This window comes from Crocodylus siamensis, chromosome 3, assembly GCF_052110815.1.
Source record: "Crocodylus siamensis isolate JL-2025a chromosome 3, ASM5211081v1, whole genome shotgun sequence".
In the NCBI taxonomy this organism is placed as follows: domain Eukaryota; kingdom Metazoa; phylum Chordata; order Crocodylia; family Crocodylidae; genus Crocodylus; species Crocodylus siamensis.
Window position 1 is genome coordinate 198700801 of NC_143397.1, and position 23080 is coordinate 198723880.

The following is a 23080-nucleotide window of genomic DNA, read 5'->3' on the forward strand; positions in this document are numbered from 1 at the left end:
GTGCCTTTGTGTCTGACAATAGGACAAATGTAGCAGGGCAAGGTCTCCTGGCTCTTTGTTTTTTATAACTTGTAGTTTTTGTTGTCTTAAAGAGAAGCAATAAACACTCTAACTTTTATTTAATTTGCTGTTTAGCTGATCATTTTCTGTTTCTTCATAGTTCATCCTTGGAATTATATCAATATCCTACTAATACATGGATAGAAATATCTATTGTTATTTTACTATATATATATTGATAGCTGAAATTTTTTCCACTTAATTTTTTTATAACAAAGGCGCTTTTCATGAAGAGTTTTGTGTAAAAGTTTCCATATTTTGGTCATATAAAAATGTGCAGTAAATAGTTGAATTTTTGTTTATAATTGTAAATTTTTTTCTGTGGGTTAGAAATAAAGTCCTTGAAACAAGTCTTTACTTATTTTAGCCTGAGCATGACATCTTGCTCCATACATACATATTCATTCCAAGTATAAGAGTGGTTTCTGTTGCCCCCAAGTCCAGCCAGATGCACTGTTCGAGCAAAGGCAACTGTGTGGAGCACCTGCTTGTAGGCACATCATACAATAGTAGAGTACTTTAAAATATGCCTAGCTAGAATTAGCAGGAAACCAGCCTTCCCAGGCCTTTGAAAGGTGGTTTCTGATACAAAGTCTTCCTATTATTTCACAGACATTTTATGACATCATGTAGGTGATGAGCCAGTGTTACTGTGCACCAAATAATGATATTTACCAGCCACTTTAGACAAATATAAATTCTTTAAGTCTCTAAGTCTGAGTAGGAAGATAAGGTGGTGCTGTCATTGATGATTACTATGTATGGCCTGTTTGTGATAGATCATGCTTTCACTGTGATGTTAGGAAATGATTATGAAGGGGACAGTAAGTCAGTGCTTAATGCTAGTCTGTTTTTCCCCCATTTTTTATTTTTTGGGGTCCAGCAACTGTTGGTTTGAGAAGGCAGGTAAATTCACTGCTCCACTGACATAGATGAATAGGGTTATCCAATTTTATGGTAGGGAATGAAAAGGATAACAAGAGCCTCTGAACACAAGCTCAGCACATTGTGCACCATGTAGAACAGGGGCAGGGAAAATAGCTGGCGGCCATTCTAACTAGCCCACGGGGCCCCTAGAAACTTAGAAAATCAATACATATTTATCTGTCCTTGGTTCCTGTCAAAGATGACAGGAGCTGGGGCAGTAGGACCCAGGGGAATCCCCAGTATGCTCCTACAACAGCAGGGCCCACCTGGCCCCGCCCCCCCAGCCAGAGGTCCCAGCAAGGGCTTCTGGCCAGGGACCATGTGGCTCCCCTTGGCTGCACTGGTGCAGGAACAGGTAAGGGGGAGAGGGGGAAAGAGGGCAGGAGAGGACTGTGGGCAGGGAATGAGTTTGTGCTGAGTGCAGGGGAAAAGCAGCAGCACCTCCCCCGCCCCATGGCCCATGCTCCCTGCTGCAGCTGCTCGCAGTCCGTGTGGGGCTGTCCTGAGCAGGTGCAGGCAGCCCCACATGGGATGCAAGCAGCTGCAGTGTGGGGCAGTGGCCATGGGGCAGGGGAGGGGTCACATTTCCCCTGCACTTATAACCTGCCCCCCACTGCCAGCCTGGGCCCCATGCTGGCTGTGGGCTCAGCTGTTGGGGCTGTGCCACAGCGGGAGCAGCTGCGGCCCCCCTGCTTGCTGTGGCAGGCAGTGTTTGCTGCTGCAACCTGCCCAGAGCTCCCACGCTGGACAGCACAGAGGCAGCAGTGGCAGCTGCGCTGCAGCCTACCATGGCACGAGCTCTGGGCAGGCAGCAGCAGCAAGCACTGCTTGGCATGGCAAGCAGTGGGGCTTCTTTCCTCCATGCCGAGCAGCTGCTGCCATCATGGCACAGCCCCAACAGGCAAGCCCAGAGCCGGTGTGGGGCCCAGGCTGGCAGTGGGGGCGGGTTACAAGCTGGTGCTGAGCGCAGGGAAAAAGCGGCCCCTCCCTCACACCATGGCCAGCATCCCGCACTGCAGCCACTTGCAGCCTGTGTGGGACTGCCTGTGCCTGCTCAGGACAGTTCTGCATGGGCTACGAGCGGCTGCAGAGCAGGGCGCCAGCCATGGGGCAGGCAAGATGCCGCTTTTCCCCTGCGCTCAGCACCAACTCATTCCCTGCCGGTAAGCACCGGGTCAGGGTTGAACACTGCCCCCCACCTGTACCACAGAGCTGAGGGGGGCACTGAGAGTGAATGGGCATGGTAGCCAGCAGGAGAGTGGGGCTCATGCTGGTGTCCTGGGGTTAGCGCTGGTGGGGCGGCAGGGGTACAGGATCCTGGCCAGTAGGGGCTCTATGGAGCTGGTCCAGCTCCCTGCTCTCCCTGTGAGTGCAGCCCAGCCCAGCTCCACAGACCCCTGCCAGCCTGTGCCCCACTCTGGGCCCCACTGGCGCTGGCCCTGGGATATTGATCCCAGGACATTGGTACATTGGTCCCAAGATGGTGACCAGGGGGCGGGACACCTGTCAAGGGCTGGGGCACCTGTCAAGGAGTGGGGCTACCCATGTGGCCCTCGACAGCTTCCCAAAACTGAGTAAGTGGCCCTCCATCTGAAATAATTGCTCGCCCCAATATAGAACAACAGCCAGCCTTGTCCTTTGAAAAACACACACTGTACTTTTTTGTGTTCTATGGACACTTTTTATGCAACATTAATTAAATGAGAGAAGACAGAAAAGAAAATAGGTGTCAGTGCCCAGTACACATCAGCCTTACTACCATTTAGTATTTCTCTTGCATTGTATTTTGCTTTTATGTAATGAGCATTATATGCATTTAGCTCCTTCTCCATACACAGAAGCATTTTCAAATAGGTTAGGCATAGTTTGGTTTTTTTGTTTACACACACGTGCACATACACATACACTGGCACATGTATTGCTAGTTTCAGTCATTCCCCTTCTACCTACTTGTCTTATTTTTTATTTCTGCTTGTATTATGCGCTTTTCGGGGTAGTGACTGGGTTATTGTATATGTGTGCTATGCCTATCATATTTGGGCTGCTGTTCTAACATTACTGTGGTAACCATTTTGTAATATACAAGCATGTAATGCACAAGGATCATATATTGCAAAAATTCATATTCTTAGCCATTTAAAATCCAAACTGTTATGAAGCCTCTCTTGCACTTCTCTTGCAGAAGAATTTTGTGAAAACTTCCTTCAGGTCCAGTTTTCCTAGTAATGTGGCAGCAATATACTCAGGAGGAGTCCTGATGCACAGCCTGCCTGCCAGCAGATGGACATGATTTAATAATTTATTATACTCCAGCTTACTTGCAAAAGCAGGAAGAAAACATTTTCCTAATTTCTTTAAAAGGAAGAAGATGAGTGAACCTCTGCCCTTTTGTATGTCTTAGTTTGTCTCTTGTCATGAAGTTTAAAATAAAACATACATCAAAGGACTTTTATTTTTTGTGTATATTTTTATAAAGGCTTTTAAATAATTAACAGGCTTGTTTGTTTGTTTATTCTCTCAGGGCATTTTACCTGGACAAGTCAAATCTGCCTCCAAATTCAACATCTAAAGCTGCTTATGTAGACAAGGTAAACAAAAGTGAACTGTCTAATTAACCTCTGCATGTTATATACAGCATTATTCTTAATCCCCTTTTTTTTTACTTAAATTTGAGCTCTCTTTTTTTCAGGACCCTATGGCTGTTTCCCAGCCCTGCCTCAGGATAGCGTGCCCCACTAGGAGGCGTTGTGCTTTGTGGGATGCGACGTATGCTCGCATGTGAAGCGAAACAATTTCTCTGACCTCAGAGGGTTAAATGGGGCTTTGCTTGTTCCTTGCCCCTTTGGGCAATTGGCAGTATCTGGCATGCTTGCAGATAGCAGTGTCTGCTCAGGAGAATGAACTGCATAGATCCTGTTCTCTGGAAAAGAATTCCTCACAGGATTGCCATTAGAAGCTCCTCACTAACCCTGAAGTGGTTTCTCCTTTCAGTATTAAGAAAAACATTTCCCTTTCCTTTAAATCTTTATTCCTGGATGGTCAGAATGGCATGAAGTATTGCTACAACTTTTGGAGACCGTCCTATTTCACAGCACAGAAGTTTTTTTATGAAAAGTGTCTAAGGGTATTTTTACATGTGCTCTGGGGATTGGTGGGGGGCATTGCTTTAATTAGAGCAGCTCTGAGAGCCACTCTAATTAAACAGCTCAGTGTCTCATGTATCAGCATCCCCACACTTAAAAATGGTGGTGGGGGTGCTTGAACTAAAGCTCATTTGAGAAGCTTTAATTCAGGTGCCCATGCCACCATTTTTAAGTGTGGGGACGCTGATACATGAGATGCAGGAGGCTGCTGGAGCACAGTAATTGCCATGCTCCAGCAGAGTTGAATAATCAAGTCTGCTCCTACGCGCTGTAATTACAGTGTGTTGGAGCAGCCTCCACGTTCGTGTTCAGGCACCCTAAGGCCTTATCTGAACTAGAAAAATTGCACCAAGTTTACTGATTTAAACCAATTTGAACATTGATCTAAACCAGTGCAAGCTAAGTGGATATAGTAAAGGTTAAACCAATGTAACCTTAGGGCTATAACTCCCTACAATAAAAGGTTTGCACCAGTTTAACTAGATTGATTTTTAAATTGATTCTGTAAAACTAGTATACTTTTAAAACATAAGTAAATATAGACATAAGAAATAGTACCATTTCCCCAAGGAATTGAAATAGCCAGGAGGAGATGCTTTTCTAGATTTTAAAAATTGCTTCTTTGGGATGCAGGATTCCTTCTGCTGGAATCTGTAGGTATCTCTTGGGTTGATTGTGACTCGGAAATCTGCAGAGCTGTGACTTGGAATTCATTTCACTTGTTCAAAAAGCACTGTGAGATGGGCATTGTCTTTAGCTTCTAGCCATATCCTGAAGACTGTTCTTTCTAAATGAAATATGTATATACTTTCAATTTTGTAGAAAGTTAAACTGCACTTTTCAGTTTTCCTTGCTAATTGTCTTGTGGCTTCTCTCTCATTCCTCTGCTTGATACTTCTTAGGCTTCAGTCAGGAATAGTGAATGGCCATTTGCATGAACAAATAATAGTTCTATCTGAACTATAAGCTGATTTTCTCAGAGTCCATTTGCCAGTCCTGGCACCCCTGTGTTTATGTCCATGTTTGCACTTGTCTTTTCACTTTAGACCATTTAACTGTCACCATCTTGAGGAAGTTCCTATGCCTCTTGATAGCAAATGTTGAATCATGTCTGTTCTCTCTTGCTTCTAGTTAATGCGGCCCCTCAATTCTTTGGATGAACTTTACCGGCTGGTAGGGTCATTTATCAGATCCAAGCGCACAGCTGTTTGTGCTTACACTGCTTGCAGTGCATCTGGAGTTGGATTACTCTCGGTTTCTTCAGAACTTTGTAGCAGACTTGGAGCTTGCCACATCATAATGTGCAACAGTGGAGTTCACCGGTATGACAGCTTTATTTGCTTTCCTTTATTTCACTTGGCCACTGCAATCCAGTTTGGAGAATTTCTTTACTTATAAAGCCCTTGCTGTGTTTTTTTTCTGAGTATACCCATTTAGTATCTAATGAACTGTAAAGTATCTAAAGAGCTTGTTTTTGGTGAAATTTGGAAAAAGTAGTACAGTTGCAGTGAATGACAAAGTAAACAATCTCATTTTGTTTGTAGGTTTCAATACATTCTTCTTCATACAAGTTAATACAAGGCAAAAATCTAGATTTCTAAATCATAAGAAGAATTGCTTTCCTATTCCTATAATATATCATGAATATCTTGAACTCTGCCATAGGCAAAAAAAAATTAAAACATAGCTGGCATTTGATAGGCTAGAGGCTATCTTAGTAGTAGAAGGTATCAGAAAAAAAAAGTGGACATGTATCTGCATGTTTCGTCCAGAATAACCAGAAACTTTCTCTTAACAGAAAAATCAAGCCCTTGACATTTTGTATTTTCAATTGATTTGAAATATACTCTATTGTGCTAAGCTCCGAGTGACCTAAATGTATTTATAAATGAATAACCAATTTATATAAAGGTCACTAGCATGTTAGTGAAATCAATTCAAAAGAACAATATAATTTAAATACCAGATGTCTAGGTTAGAATTTGCTATGTATTACCATAAACAAGCATGAGTTACAATTGAGGAAATTAATCTTTAAGAACATTATTCCATAATTGTTTTTTAGATAAGACATTATTTAATGCAAACATGGCTCTTTTTATATAAGGATTCAAACTATATGTTCCAATTAGCCATCTGTTAAAAATGGTGTTTTCATGCTCAGGCTTCTTTTCCAAACACCTTCCACCTTCCTTTGCAGATCTGAATTTTTCATTTTAGCAGGCTCAATTACATTCTTGTTGTTAATTACAAATTTGTTCTTAATTTTGGCCATTTTTTGAAAAAGCTGTGGATGAACAGTATCTTTTTGATCCAATTCAGAATATTAGGGGGAAAAAGGTGGAACGTCCCGAAGTCCTGTAGATGTCAGAGAAACCAACAATCCAAGTGTGTTATGAAACAGACTGACATCTCCATCAGTTTAGAGCTGATGGGATCATTTATGTGACACTGTTTCATTGACAGACAAATATATGTGGCATGATATATGGTGTTTTAGGCAGTTACACAAAAAGACATATTACTCAGTAGCTTTCTTGGTACCAGCCAAGGTGGCTGTTTGTGCCCTTACTTTAGCAGATGGAAAAACTGTACAACCTGGATCAGCATGACATTGTCATTTTCAAAAGGTCAGAAAGCAATAGTGCTTTTCTTGGCATATCATTTTCACAACTGATCATTTTGAGAATCCTTCTTTTTCCCCCCTCAAGCCATAACTCCAGCTAATTGCCTGGTTAGCCAATGGAATTAAAAGCAGCATTTCTTTCCTTCCTTTCCTTTCATTACTGACAGGAGGGGGAAAGATTTATTTGAAAATATATATATTTTTACTAGAACAATCGTATAGTTGGGAGAGATGCTAGACAAGCTTTTAGAGACAAAATGCCCTTCCTTAGGTACAGGAAAGAAACAAATATAACCTGAATTAAACAATGATTGAAGTTTAACTTCACTATGTAAGCTTAGGAAATAGATGCTACTATTTAGTCTGACTTCTTTTTTTCCTTCATGTTGTGAATTTTCCATTCTACCTGATGAATTTCGATATCTTTCATGTTGGAGTGATATTATAGTGTTGTTATAGATGCGATAGTTCAGGTAATAGGCAAGAAGCAAGATATGTTTTGCAGTATCTTTTACTGGACCATCTATATAGTTGGGAGACACGTAAGACAAGCTTTCAGGTACAAAACACCTTTCTTCAGGGTAGGTTAAACAGATAAAGCATAAGCTAAATACCAGATTCTGTTCTCAAACTACAGGATACTTGGAACTTGGTTATAAGTATTACCATGAAAGAGAGAGAACTGGGATTTCAAACGGTGCAGCCTCACTTAGGACACATATGAAGTATGTGGTTCTTAAAAATGAAATAACAGCTAAGAATTGAAGGGTGACCAGTTAGTCAAGCTGGGGTATTGAGCAACCTAAGATACCTTTCCTCCCGTAGTTACCAATTGATATACCTATTCCTTATCCATAACTCTCATTCAAAGACTTTTCTTTGTTGAAGGAACAGGATATTCTTTTTCTTTTGATTCTCATGTGATCAGCAAAGCAGTAGAGCCCAATTCTACTAATTTCCCCACTCTAATTAGAACCATTCTCTGAGAATAGTCTCACTGAAATTGCTCTAATCAATGGAAGAACTGGTGGTTCTCCAATTAAGTAATCATAGCTAAGTAATAATGATTTCAAGACCTAAGATTCTTCATATAAATGGGGCAACGTTTCAAATTTCCTTCCAAATGGACTTCACTGGAACAGCTTTTGGCTGAATATCCTTTGTTATTTTCCTTAGGTATTCAGTGTATTTTGCTTTGGGTACAGTACTCTTTCTGGTATTTTTATCATGGCATAGTATTATGATTGTTTGAACAAGCAATGATGTCTTTTTGTCTGGTTGTTAAATTTGTTGATAGTACTCTGTGAGCATTTCTAGACGTGAATTTACTGCACAGTAACCAAAATTACTGTGCAGTATGGGCACACATCTACATGTGCACACCCATACTGTGCAGTAAATATGACAACTTATGCCGACTTGAGCATAAATTTGATACCTGCATCATGTAGGTATCAAATTTATACTCAATTAGGTACTGCACAGTAATATGCAGCCTCCCTGGTCTATCCAGGCACTAGGGGCCAGCCTAAGCCCAGTTCCAGGGCTCCTGGCTGGCTGCCTTTCCTAGCTTCAACTTGGGACTAAAGTTAGTCCCAAATGCTGGCACCCATGTGGCCAGAGGCTGGAGCTCCCCCCCCAGTGGCCACAGGGGCACATGGCAGGCTACTCTTACCTGGGACTAAATTTAGTCCTGGGTTACCTGCATGTATAGACACTGGCCTATTCCCACTTGCTGCTCAGTAATTTACTTCATAGTAAATTTAAGCCAGAGTAAATGGATGTGTAGGCACGCCCTGTGCAGAAATGAACATTGTTGGAGAGGCACAGATGAATTCTGCATTTGCAAACATATTTGTGTGAAAAAGCTGTCATCTGATCTAAATCCAGTCAAAACAATCTGAATATTTAACACTCGAAATGAACTGCTAATGAACATTTTAGAGGTCAAGAACATTGTACAGATCAAGAACTGTTTGCTGAATAATTTCAAATAATGGAAGTAGATCTGATAAAATCATAAGCTGTTTGCAGATCATCCACAACAGAAAGGAAAAATTTTGAATAAAATATTCATGATGAATTCTTCCCTCAGAGTAAGCGTTCATTCAAGGGCATAAATTATAAAGTGTTTCATTAAGTATACTGATCCAAACTAAAGGTTTGAGTCAGACTCAGAGGATTTTTTAAGACCATAAGACTGTTTTAGGAGCAGTGAGAGGTGGAGTGAAATGGCTCATGTATAGGCTTCCATCTGGAATTTAAAAGATTTAGCAGGGCATCCTATGTAAAGTAGAAAGTCAGTACAGGAAACCATCTCTATTTGTGGGTTCGGCATTCATGGTTTCAAATATTCATGAATGCCAAACCTGCATTTTAAATACACTTAAAGTTGTTCCTCAGGAGCTCCACACTTGCTGCTGGTGGGCTCCTGCTGCTGCCATCTTGTTCCTGCCGCTGCTGGTGGGCTCCTGCTGCTGCCATCTTGTTCCTGCCACTGCTGTTGTGCTCCTGCTGCCGCCACTGCACTCCCACCATTACTGGCACAGCCGTGGCCCCCCCCCGCCACTGGAGGCATTGCATTCATGAATGCAGACAACGTACATAAATGCAGTGCCTTATTCATGGATTTTGCCATTCGCAGGGGATATGAGAACATATCCCTCATGAATGGTGAGGGTCTCCTGCACCTTTACCCATAAAAACATGGATACAGCTTTACAGTGCCTGAACTCAGCACCACCGAACCTTTGTTTAAGGCAGTATTATTTTGTCATCGTTTTATTAACACAAGCTTCCTGACTGCCTTTATTCATGAAGGAAATAAGGGAACCACCCTTATCAATTAAAGGGTTTAATATAGTTTCTCAAGGACAAAGTAGTGAATTACAAATTTCACAGTACCCAGAGTTCAGGGTCTTGCGGGGAATGTTTATGGCTCAGTCTTTGAAAATTAAAATAGTACATTAATGGTATGAGGAGTGAATCTTGATATCTCATTAAAGTGATAACACTAGATAGATAATCTTTTAGTTTTTTAGAAAGCAGTAAGAAATGGGTTATCAGTCACTGTCGCAAGTTTGCATTGTGTGTGAAAATTTGACGAATAACCATGTTTGTCCTTAGGATTCAAAGTTGAGGGAAAGAGGTCAAGTAGTTATGTGTTACATCTTACTCCCTCTCCTAGCCTAACCATGATGCACTTCTCTCTACACCCAAGAACTGAATATACTGGCATTCTCCTAGTCTCAAGTCTCTGTCTCCATTCTTGCTACTTCATGTTGAGAAGCCATGGTGGAAATAACCCGGATGATTCAGATTATACAGACATATTTCAGTAGGAGGAGAAATTCCCTAATGGCAAAACAGAGCAGATCTAACCTTTCCTTCAAAATGCCTCAGGCCTTGATTTGGTGCGACGGTTACGCAGACATGAGAGTAGGGGCAAATGTTTGTGCTCTTCTTCTGGTACAGTAAAATTTCATCTTAATCTGCAATCTTGGAAGAACACTCCGCTTCTAGAATTGATAATTGAGCCACATAGTTGCTACTTGGCAGGAGGGGAGTTCCAGCTAAATCCCAGTTAGTGTGGGATGGAAATCCTGTGTGTCCTTACCAGTGTGGAAGAGGTTGAAAACCACGAGACTCTGGTCTGTGGTTGTTTTGTCAGTATCTTTTGTAGTCTTTTCAATGTTAGAAGTGCTTTGGTTTCTAATCTCTTTGTGATCCAAATTTAAATTGCTTTTTACACTGTCTTAAGCTAAAACATCTTGACAGGGTTTGTATTTGCATTCCCATATGCAAGATAATACTGGGGATTTTGAATTGCTGGTTATTGCTTTGCTTGATTTTTATGATGACAGTATGCTTCCCAGTTTACATTATAGCCTGAAATCCTATATCTGTCCCAGACAGAAGTCTTTTTCAAATATATTTCAATCAGCTGAAGAAGAACGATGAAGAAATAAGTACCTTTTAACCTTCACTGTTATGTGTCACATTTACTACAAACTTCTCATAATTTGTCATAAAATTGATTTGTGCTGTGCAGATTCATCAATCAGGAATAAAAGGAAATGCCAATCTCAGATATCACACATTTGTAATTCCTAATTTGCCTTTTTTTATCATGCCCAGATACAGTCTGCTAATTAAATCTAGTAAAATTTAAGATGGTGAAATTCTACCTGCCAATTGTCTATCCTCCAGTGAATGGCATTATGGTTTCTTTGCCTGTATTCATTTTATTTGAAGTTGTAATCAGTCTGTAGAAATGTAGATGATCAAAGGCACTTTTAAATTTTATTGAATCATGATGCCAGCTCCTGATCCAGAGAGGGGAGACAGACTGTGCTATACAAACCCATGCCAAGATTAAAGTAGGTGCAGCAGCTGCAGAAGTCAAATTGGAGACTAGCAGAAATACAAACTGAAATTAATTAAAGCATCCAGACAATATATTTCTTTGAATTTATGTAAAAGTTTGTTTTCTAGAAGATAGAGAAGAGAGATGACCTTTGCAGTCTGAAAGAGACCCATGAAGATATTTTTACTCCTTTAATTTTTTTCTGTGTTTTAATTTCCTCTAGAAAATAACTCATTATTGCCGCTGTCCTTTGAGCTGTGGGATTCAGGCTAGCAGAAGCTCTGATGAGCAACCAGGCAGCTTCTGCCAACAGTTGATTGTACTGTATCCTGAAACTGGGAGCTTCTGAAAGCTCAGTGAATGAGAGGCTAGGCCTGGATCGGAAACCCAAATCTCCCACAGAGCAATGCAGAGCCCCATCACTAAGCCATCAATCTGGATATATCTCTAAACTCAGATCACATTAAACTGAATATATGTGAAAACGTAAAGGCATTTTATACAGTATTTCAGTTCTCCTTATCTTAACTGCTCCCATTTTTACCTGATTTGTTTTAGAAGTTTGTCTGCAGAAATTTACTCTGACCTCAGTGAATCTGTGCTGCAAAGAGATTGTCTTGGGACCAAATTCTGCAATTCAGGCATATGCTGAGTAACCCTTGATCATGTAAGTAGGCCTGTTAAGTTTAATAGGACTACTTACATGAGTAAGTATATATTGGTGTGAGCATGCATTGTAGGATTTTTCTGTCCTTTCAAAGAAATAGTAGAATCTAAATCTTAATATTACTCCCCTTCCTTCCTTATTTTTCATTATTTCTTTGAAGATTTTACTAACCCTGCCTCCAGTTAATTTTAATGTATTTTTATGATCTTTTGTCTGCTAAGACAGAAGTAAACTTCCTTTTCCTCATATTATACATATTTAAGGTAGCTGAATGGTAGCTACCATTCAAAGGCATTTATATTGCCATCATTAGATATGTAGGTATGTAACTTTTAAGACCACATAGGACATTTGTAGATAACATGGGGGTTTAATTCTCCCTAAATTGAAGCGGTAGTTTAAAAACAATGCTTCAATTTAGGGTGAAGTAACCCCCCCGTGTCATGTACCCATGTGGGAGCCCGATCCTTACCTGCCTCTCCTACGGCAGGGAGGGAAGACTGAGCTGCTGGTGGGCAGAGCAATCCCTGAGCTGCAGGCAGGGGCTGGTGCTTCCCTCTGTGGCAGCAGCAGCCTTCCCCCACCCAGCTTGGGCAGTCCCGGGGGGCACCGCAGCCATGTAGGAAAGCACCAGGCCCCGCACAGCTCAGGCAGGCAGGCAGGCTCCGGGGGAAAAAAAAACATTGGGCTCACGATTTTTTTTTCTCTTCTGTGGATCCTGCCTTCCTGGGCTGCTGCTGGATTGCCTGCATGGTCTGCCTGCACAATACCTGAGCCTCACAGAGCCTGGTGCTTCCCTCCATGGCTGTAGGGTAGGAAACTAAAACTCCTCAGATGTGTTTTACTTTGCAGCACCCGGAAGACATTTGCTGCGTCCCGAAGTCTTTTAAAATGCATTACATTGCTGAATATGCTACAGCAACTGGAATTAATGTGCAATATGCCACCAAATGTGCAAACAGCAATGCCATTAAAGCAGTGCAAAAGGCATTTAATCCACTTTAAACCCACTAAAAAGTGTCATCTACAAGCGGCCATAAAGAACACACTGACAAGAAGCAAGCAGTTTATAAAGCTGTAACAATTTTGTTTTAATATTTCCCTTCCATGTAGCTCTCTACATTTTTGTTTTGTTTATTTTTAATATGCATGTTAGGAATGATGATGGTCACTTGCATTACAAGCTCACATAAACAAAAGCACCATCCTATTTAATATATAACTATGAAAAGCAGAAAAATACATTAAAATGGACTGACTGATAATTCCAAACAGGAGACTTCTGAAATGAATTCCACTTTACTTCCCTTCAGTGCTGTGTATTATAATAAATGTTTAACTGTCAAGGTTGATATTCACTTCCCTCAGATGTTCCTGAAAAACCAGGTTCTGGCTTTTCAGTTGCTACAATATTTCTTTTCTCCAGTATTTAGAACCTCGAAAGAATTTGAAACTTTCTCACAAATTTTATTTTTTGAAATAGTAACTGATTGATATAAGCAGTTTTCCAAGTTAGAAATTATAGGAAAGAGCAGGAGTTCAAGAAGAGTGGTTGCTTCTCAAGGGAGCGATCCTCAGTGCACAAGCTAAATCTATTCCAACACGGAGGAAAGGCAGCAAGAAGGCACAGCAGCCCTCTGGCTCTCCAGAGACCTAGCGGACCTACTGTGGCTAAAAAGGAAAGCCTACAAAGGATGGAGGACGGGATTCACCTCCAAGGAGGATTACTCCGCGCTGGTCTGGTCCTGCAGGGACCAAACCAGGAAAGCCAAGGCTGCAACTGAACTCCAACTAGCTTCAGGCATCAAGGACAACAAAAAGTCCTTTTTCAGATACGTGGGGAGCCGGAGGAAAAGCAAGGGCAATGTTGGACCCCTGCTAAACCAGATGGGGCAACTGACAACTGACGCCCAGGAAAAAGCCAACCTATTAAATAGGTACTTTGTGTCAGTCTTTCATCAGTCACACGGGATGCCCATGCCTGCTATGGGACAGGGAAATCTGGGTGAGGGGGATCCCCTACCCTCCATCAATGCTGACCTCGTGAAGGAACACCTTGAGAAGCTGGATACCTTCAAGTCAGCTGGCCCTGACAACCTGCACCCCAGGGTACTCAAGGAGCTGGCGAGCGTCATAGCCCAGCCCCTGGCATGGATCTTTGAAAACTCCTGGTGCTCTGGTGTAGTGCCCAAAGACTGGAAGAAGGCCAATGTGGTGCCGATCTTCAAGAAAGGGAGGAGAGTGGATCTGGCTAACTACAGGCCCATTAGCCTGACTTCTATCCTGGGGAAGATCTTAGAAAAGTTTATTAAGGAGGCCATCCTTGAGGGACTGGCCCAGGCTAACGTCCTAAGGGACAGCCATCACGGGTTTGTTGTGGGTAGGTCTTGTTTGACCAATCTCATTTCCTTCTATGACCAGGTGACCTATCACCTGGACAAGGGAGAAGAGATTGATGTCATATATCTTGACTTCAAAAAAGCTTTTGATCTGGTATCCCATGATCACCTCTTGGCCAAACTGGCCAGTTGTGGCCTTGGCTCCACCACGATCCACTGGCTGGGAAATTGGCTTCGTGGTCGGACCCAGAGGGTTGTGATTGATGGCAGTCACTCATCGTGATGCCCTGTGACCAGTGGGGTCCCTCAAGGCTCTGTCCTGGGACCCATACTGTTCAACATCTTCATTAACGATGTGGACATTGGAGTCAGGAGTGGACTGGCCAAGTTCGTCGATGACACCAAACTTTGGGGCAAAGCATCCACGCCAGAAGATAGGCAGGTGATCCAGGCTGACCTGGACAAGCTCAGCAAATGGGCAGACGAGAACCTGATGGTGTTTAACACCGAAAAATGCAAGGTTCTCCACCTTGGGAGGAAAAACCTGCAGCACCCTTATAGGCTCGGCAGTGCTACATTGGTTAGCACTACAGAAGAAAAAGACTTGGGGGTCATCATTGACCACAAGATGAACATGAGCCTGCAATGCGATGCTGCGGCTAGTAAAGCGACCAAAATGCTGGCGTGCATCCATAGATGCTTCTCAAGCAAATCCTGGGACGTCATTCTCCCCTTGTACTCAGCCTTAGTGAGGCCGCAGCTGGAGTACTGCGTCCAGTTTTGGGCTCCACAATTCAAAAAGGATGTGGAGAAGCTTGAGAGAGTCCAGAGGAGAGCCACGCGCATGATCAGAGGTCAGGAAAACAGATCTTACGATGACAGGCTGAGAGCCATGGGACTCTTTAGCCTGGAAAAGCGCAGGCTCAGGGGTGATCTGATGGCCACCTACAAGTTTATCAGGGGTGACCACCAGGATCTGGGGGAATATCTGTTCACCAGAGCGCCCCATGGGATGACGAGGTCGAACAGTCACAAACTCCTGCAAGACCGTTTCAGGCTGGACATAAGGAAGAATTTCTTTACTGTCTGTGCCCCCAAGGTCTGGAACAGTCTGCCAGTGGAGGTGGTTCAAGCACCTACATTGAACACCTTCAAGAGTAAATTGGATGCTTATCTTGCTGGGATCCTATGACCCCAGCTGACTTCCTGCCCTTTGGGCAGGGGGCTGGACTCGATGATCTCCCGAGGTCCCTTCCAGCCCTAATGTCTATGAAATCTATGAAATCTATGAAATCTTTGTCCATCACAAGTTGTCTTCAAGGTGTGTTTTTCATCACAAAATAGGAAAATTTTAACTCTAAGAAACCTAAAGAAATCTCAGTGTATGGGTTTACTTCCAAGATGATAACCTTAAAAGCTACAAAACAGGGCAGTTTAGGTCTCAGATATGACTATTTATAAATATACATGCATTCAGCCCTTTACATATGTCATTGCGTTTTGGCCATCAGTAGGAACTTAATAACCTTCTCTTTGGAATTGTGTTTAATCAAGTATGCATGTTTACCAGGTTCTTCATAATAATTGTTTTACGCTTTCAGAAAAAAAAAGAACTTAGTTTCCTGTCTTAGCTCATAAACACATAGGCTAGGTACAGATGTTACACATATTGTGCATTAAGCAGGCAGAAAGTGCTCTAAAGTTGTAACTGAACAGGTGTTCATGGCTCTTAGAACACGTTAAAAATGGCAGATCGCACCCTAAATTAACCCTTGATGGATAAGTACTAACCTAAAGTACTTTGTGTACTTTATTGAATGTCTGTGCCAGATGCACAGGAAAAACTTAGAGCGCGATCATCGCCATCCCAGGCGGTGTTCCATAGGGCTGTGCTTTAGACTCAGGTAAAGCTCCTTTGCTCTGTCGGAACCTGGGGTGGCCCCACACTCCCAGCTGTCACTGAGTAACAGCTTTTGATTTCAACCCAGTGCACAGCCTTGCTGGGGAGGGGGGAGCTGGAAAGGGGATTTCTGTCCCTGCAGACATTCCAGACCCATGGTGCACCGTAGCCCAGCTGGGGGGATTGTGGGGGAAGGGCTCCAGTGTCTCCCTGCCCCTCATGGCAGCCCTGCCCAGACAAAGGTGTACTGCAGCTTGGTGCAAGGGGTGGCAGGGGAGATGCAGAGGAAGGGCTCTTGGGTCTTTTTCCCTGCAGCTGCCCATGCCAGGCTGCACCACAGTGCAGCCCAGGTCAGGGGGGGAGCAGCAGGGAGAGGAGTCTGGGCACTCTTCCTCCCTGCAGCAGCCCTGTCCAGGCAGCAGCCAATGACTTCTTGGGAAAGGGGCCTAGGGGAAGGGATCTGGGGTCAGGCAGCAGTAATTTTGATCTGTTTCCTCTTTTTCAACAAGAGCATTATAAAAGCTAGGATGTCTGTATATATATTTAAATATATGTATATATCTATTCAGTAGCTTTGCTGCCTTCTAATAATAGGGGAACAAGCAAAATTGAGCTTGCTCTAACATGATGTAATTACCGTGCATCAGAGCAGTCTTGCTGCATGTATATGTGTAGCAGGCTTACCTTTCAGAGCTTGGGTTGAATCCCAGGCTTGAGATCCTGCTGTTTTGATTGGTGGAGCCCATCCACCAATCAGGAAGCAGCAAGAGAAATAACATCACACCCCTTTCCTGAGGGGAGGGGGAGAAGAGCTCCCCTGGACCTGATTGAAGACTACAAACTGTCAGGTCCAGAAGATTTCAGGGGCGGAACCCTGGAGCATATAAAAGGAGCTGCATGCCCAGCAAAAGGAGAGATACATAGGGGACTGAGAAGAGTGGAGTTTAGAAGAGCTGAGGAGAGCTACTCAGCAGGGCTCAGCAGTAGCCCAGGAAGAGCTCCTGAAGACTTCTATCCGTGGGGAGCGTGGTATGGCTCCAGCAGTTAGGCTCTCAGTGCACAGCATGGCACATGATGTCCAGACCCTGGGAGCTGCGTGAGGTGGCTCAGGTCTGCAACCTCTGGTGTGTGGCCAGAGACATGGTGCACAGGCCAGTGCACAGAGCAGGATCTTTGGAGCCCTTGAGGCGGCTCAGGTCCTCAGCCCCCAGAACAAAGCTGAGAGCTCGGTGCAGGAGGCGCTGCATGGAGGGTGAGAGACCCTGGGAGCCGCTTGAGGTGGCTTGGGTCTACAGCTGCTGATACGGGGCAGCAGCTCAGTGCAGATGACGCTGCCCAGAGATTCCAGGAACAGACCAAGCCCTGGTGCTGCACAAGGCTGTCCAGGCCTCCAACCCCCAGCACAAGGCGAAGCATCCACTATACACAGCGGTGCATGTGGCCCTAAGCCAGGACAGCGGCAGCAGTCAGGCAGTAGGAAGACCTGGTGGGGAACAGAGCTTGACCTCGAGAACAGGAGGCAGCCCTCGGGGGCTGTGGAATAGTAAGTTACCCTGGAGAGAGGGTCCCCACAGGGGAGGGATCCCCCGAGGGTTGTGAAGGGGCACCACATGGGCTGCTCCTGGGTGATAACGGGGGAGCTTAGGAATCTTTGGGGTCTTCCTTTCCTTTTCCCCCCCACCTCCTTTTCTGTAGTGGTACCTTGGGTGTGGGGCCGCTGCCCTGGAGGGCACCCATGTACTTACTCTAAGGACTGCTGATTTATATTTGTGGACTGTGCCTTACAGTTTATGTGAATAATCTGAAGTAATAGTTTGTATATGAATAGAGTTATATGGTTGCCTGATCAATATCCTTTGGTCTGGTTTGTTCTGTTGTTCATCTGTATTTTAAATGATAACTGGATGTGTGTATATCTGTGTGTGTGTGTATTATAGGGTTTATTGTTTTGTAAATGTGTACCTATATATATAATTTATGTCCTTACCCTTTAATGGTTTTGTTGTAATAATAAATCTGTATACAGTTAAGTAATTGATTGACTGGACCTGGGGAGGGAGGGACCCCTGCTACTTGGGCTTGAGCTCGGGCTGCCCTGGGAGAGAGGGAGCAGGGGGGTGTCTCTACACATCCCACACCCCCCTGTAGAGTTCCCACATATACCCCTGTCTGCTGAGCACAGGTGCACAGGTGTGGGAGCATCTTTGAGGCAGCCCAGGTGGCAGGGAGGACATGGCATGGTCAGGCAACACCCCTTCAGCCCTGTGCCACCAGGCTGCAGCTGGACTGGACAGGCTGTGCGAGCACCCGCTACTGCCAGCCCACTGGGTGAAAAAATTTCATGATCCGGCCCCACATTCAAAAAGGTTGGCTACCCCTGGTCTATAGCTTGTCTAAGCAGTTTGTTTCTAGCTTGTTCTTACAGTTAAGAAGTTTGTCTGAGACTTAATCATCTTAAATTTCAAATCTTAAATTTGCTTTTCTCTAGTTTAAACCCATTGTCTCTTCTCCTACCCTCAGTGGCTAGGCAGATTTACAAATATATGAAAAGTTTTATGTTCCTCCTGTTAACCTCCTTTTCTCGAACGTAAACATACCTGTTCATTCAACCTCTTGGTGAGGGACAGAAATTACACATAAACTGGTTTAAGTGATCAGACACTGGTTTAAACCTGTAACAGAACAGATGTTCAGTGCACATCAACCACTTTGAAAATGTCTGAAACCAGTTTGAGATATCCTTGGTTAAATGTAGTATCAGACTTAACTGATTTGGTTCAAACCGGTTTATGCAATGTCTGTCCCAGACCCCTTCCTGGTTTAAGTTAAATTAGAGTCCCCCAGCATCCCAGATGCTTTGCTAGGCAGGGCTCTGCTCTCTGCTCCAGCCCAGCAGAGTTGGCCCCTCCCCTCTGCTCCTTGGCTGCAGGTCTGGCAGAGAGGGAAGGCACAACAGTGTCTGCCTGGCTTCCTTTTGCTCCCCATCCTCACCACTCCCTGTTCAAACAGGGATTCCCCCCTCCTCTCTGCCTTACACAGCCACCTCTAGCATACCACTTGCTGGCTCCAGTCCATGCTGTGGGAGACAGGACAAAGGCAGACAGGATGGTGTCTGCTTAGGGTTTTTTGGAGCTAATCAACAGGTAGCTGGTAATATCCCTCCCTTCCTTCCTTGGAAAAGTTGTTTCAGGAGAGCTTGAACTAATGAGAGAGGCTCTTGTTTTCTTAATGGACTGATAAACACTGAGTTAGAGATGATAAACACTGTGTTATCAACCCCCTGCTGGGCTGCTCTGGACAGGGGGAGGGACACCCCTCCCTAATTAGTGCGTCCTGCTGTGGACTGGTCATGCCCCCTCCCCCCCCTCAGCTCAGCACTTGGAAGGGAGGGCTGCTCTAGCTCCTACCAGCTTCTAGCCTGAGCCACTGCAAACATGTGCCAGGATTTCTTCAGTCCAGAGAGGAGGATGTCTGTGTGATTACAAACCAGTTCAGCCTAGCCAGGTTAGATTAACCTGCAAAGATTGAATCAGTTCAGGCTCAGGTTTTTTGAATGCCTGTTCCTAGCCTTTCTAATAAGCAGGGATCCTAGTTTTCTTTAATAAAAAAAAAATCCCCAATTCTCAGATTAAACCCCACCCCCCTAAAATCCACATTTTCCTGTGATTAAAATGAAACACCACTTTGTGTTTGTGTGTGCATACACACACATATATATTAGTGGTATTTCATTATAATCATGGAAAAATGTGGATTTTGGGTTCCCTTTTTAAATCTGAAAGTTGGGGATTTGAGAAAACCAGGATCCCTGCTGATAAGGTTGCATTCTGACCTCTTTATCAGTTTTGTTACTTGCTTCTGAATCATTTCCAGTAAAAATCCTTTACATCCTTCTTAAAATGGAATGGTCCAAGCTGAAACTAGCCAAGCTTTTACCAGTAGCATATAGATTAATCTATAAACTCCTGTGTCTGCCATATATAATGCTTTCGCTAATGTAACCCAAAATTTCATTTACTTTTCTTGCAACAGCATCACATTGATGAATCATTTTGAGTTTGTGATCCACACAACCCTTCTCAGCAGTGCCACAGCCCACTCAACTATCCCCCTTATGTTTATATTAGTTTTTTCTTCCCTAGGTGTACCACCTTGAACTTGTATTTTATCAAATTTCATTTTGTTGTCAATAGTTCAGTTCTCTAGTTCATCAGAATCCCCTTTTATTATAATCCTATTCGCCAAAGTGTTTCAAACTCCTTGTTTCATGTCATTTGCAGATTTGATCAGTATACTCTCTTTTGCCATGTTCAAGTCAGTCATACAAGTAAAAGTATTTAGCAGCACCAAATGCAGTACAGACCACTGTGGGGTTCCAGTTGCAACCTCTTCATATTATCTCTTTAAAATAACAATTGTAGGTGGTTTTTTTCCGCTGCATTAAAGTACAGCATATGACTGGACCCTACTGTCATTAGATTCTGGAGCAAAGGAAGGAAGGAATATTAAAACTAGGTGGCTAGCCTGTCCATGCATTTCACTGAACTGTATCTTTTCTTAATGGGCATTTTTTTTAGTATTTTACCTGTTAACTTTTATTTCTAAGAACTGGCTATTACCCCAACTCCTTTTCCAACAAAGAAAAACAGAACTCATAGTCTGTAAAATTTAAGCCCTGGACCATATGAGATGAATGGCGTTATTATGCTCTAAATAAAACCTGCCTTTCTGAATTAAGATGATGGTATATGCTTAAGCTTTTCTGCAACATCAGCTAAAAGTGTTCATGGTTGTATTTGCTTGTTTCATTTTAAATAGTGTTATTGAGGAATCCTGAAACTTGAGTTGGCTCTTTTAGGTCAATGTGGGCACACCTACACGAGAAACTTTACTTGAGATTAGAACAAATTGTGGTGCAGTAAGCGTCACTGTCTACACATGCAGTTGCTAACTGCACAGTAATTTTCTCTAACCATGAGTAAATTTTCTACCTGTAAATATAAGTAACAGATTTACTTGGGAGTAATTATTGTGCAGTATGACATGTGTAGATGGCCAGTGGGGAGCAAATGTACTCCTGGTCAGCCAGGCAGCAAGGGACAGGAGGCTGCTCCCTACCTCCAGGAGCTGCCTGCTACTGGGGCAGGCTGTACCAGCAGAGCCTGGGTGGAGACAATGTCCTCCTGCCCCAGCAGAAGGGAGCTCCCAGACACTGCTCTGCGATCATGGAGCAGGAGCTGGGAGATTCTTATCACCCAGCCCTGGTTCTGCAATTGCAATTATTTCCTAGCCCCTGCTCTGTGATCATGGATCTGGGGCTGGGAGATAAGAATCTTCCAACCTGGCTTCATGATCATGGAGTGGGGGCTGCCAACAATCATCTCTGTGATTACAGAGTGGGGCCCAGGAGCTCTGCTGCCAGGGCAGAGGGACATTGTTCCTGCTGAGGCTTCAGTAGCGGAGTCTGCCCTGGCAGCAGGCAGCTCCTGGGGGCAGGGAGAAATCTCTCAGCCCTCACCAAGAGACAGTTGTCTCCTGGCCTCATACTTCTTGTCAGACCATGGGCTAGCACTCAGGGGGAGTCTGTAGCTCCCCTTGCTGTCCATTACTCTAGAGTAAATCCACCCCAAAGCATTTGCACATGTAGACATGACCTGTCTTCAGGAAGCCTGACCTTTTGCAATACGCAAAAGTTCTGGCATAACCGTCAGTGAACACTGGACAGAGAACCACCAGTGGGAGTGTCAGTACTCTTTATGTTAATTATTTGCTACTCCAGTCATCATTACCTCATATTAAGTCTATTCTTGTCTATTTTGTTCTGTTTAGATAATATTTCTGAATAAATATAAATTACTGAAACATCATTAGGAATTATAAACACCTACCTTAAAACCTGATGTCCAGGACAAACTAGCTTTGTTTGAACATTTTAACTACTTTATATAAATATATATAGGTAGTTTTAAGATAAGAGTTTAGTAAAGTATTTATAAAAAATGCCTATATTTAAGATTTGGTTAAATATAGGTATGGCTAGCATAATTTATATATTGGAAATTCATCAAAAGAATAACAGAGTCATTGAGTTTCATGTTGATCAGAAACTTTAAAATTCGAGTTTATTAGACAGAACAAATGTACACAATTATATCTGTTCATGTAACCAGCATATAATTAATTCATTTTGACATTTCTAACAGCAGAAACTGATAAGGTAACACTAAACCAATTTGTTTTAGTACATCTTTCCTATTCAAGGAATTTTATGACTTATGTTTCAATGTACCTCTAAGTATAGGATATCCTGAACCCTAATTGAAACATGGGAATTAATTTAATGATTTAGATTCTTTTAACTCTGGTAGCATAGCTATACAGCTTGCTGAGTGGCAGCTCAGTTGGTACTATACACATTCAAATTAATTTGTCCTGTAAAGTGACAAATGACATTAAATAAGTTGTCATTGAATAATCCATTCCTGAGTAATTTCAATCTGTTCCCTCTTTTTCAACAAGAACTTTATAAAAGCTAGGATGCCTGTGTATATTTTTTAATATATGCATATATCTATCCCATAGATTTGCTGCCTTCTAATAATAGGGGAACAAGCAAAGTTGCAGTTATTTAAAAACAAATGAATCCCAGAGCTGTTGAATCTTGTTGTTTAAAGTGGTCTAATAGAAAAATAGGATGTTGTGAGTTAGGTATTAAAAACACTTAGCTGTGGGAATTAGGCTGCCAGCACTGGGATTTTGTGAATCTGTTTTGTTTTAGCTCAGTATGAAGAGTTATGACTTGTTTTCTCTGAAAAAAGGAAGGAAATAGACTTTATTATTTTTATCAGGGATGCTCAATTACCAGCCTGTGGGCCAGTTCTAGCTCCTGGGGCCATGTCATCTAGCCCTCAGGGCTCCCCTCTTGTGTTGTGGGGAGACCTGTGGGTAGAGGCCCTGTGTACTAGATTGGGGGGGAGGGGCAGGGCAGTGCATTCTGCTCTAGGGTACATTTGCAGGGCCATACTGGATCTGATCCTAGCACATGGGACCAG

General features: G+C 43.2%; 1 protein-coding gene across 1 annotated transcript in view; it reads left to right on the forward strand.

Annotated features, from left to right (window-relative positions):
- PREX2 (phosphatidylinositol-3,4,5-trisphosphate dependent Rac exchange factor 2) overlaps positions 1–23080 on the forward strand; it is a 300944-nt gene that overhangs the window by 252664 nt on the left and 25200 nt on the right. Inside the window, exons 36-37 of the mRNA XM_090040116.1 lie at positions 3509–3575; positions 5262–5452. Of these exons, the coding sequence (XP_089896242.1) occupies positions 3509–3575; positions 5262–5452 (258 nt within the window). The remainder of the gene's footprint in view (positions 1–3508; positions 3576–5261; positions 5453–23080) is intronic.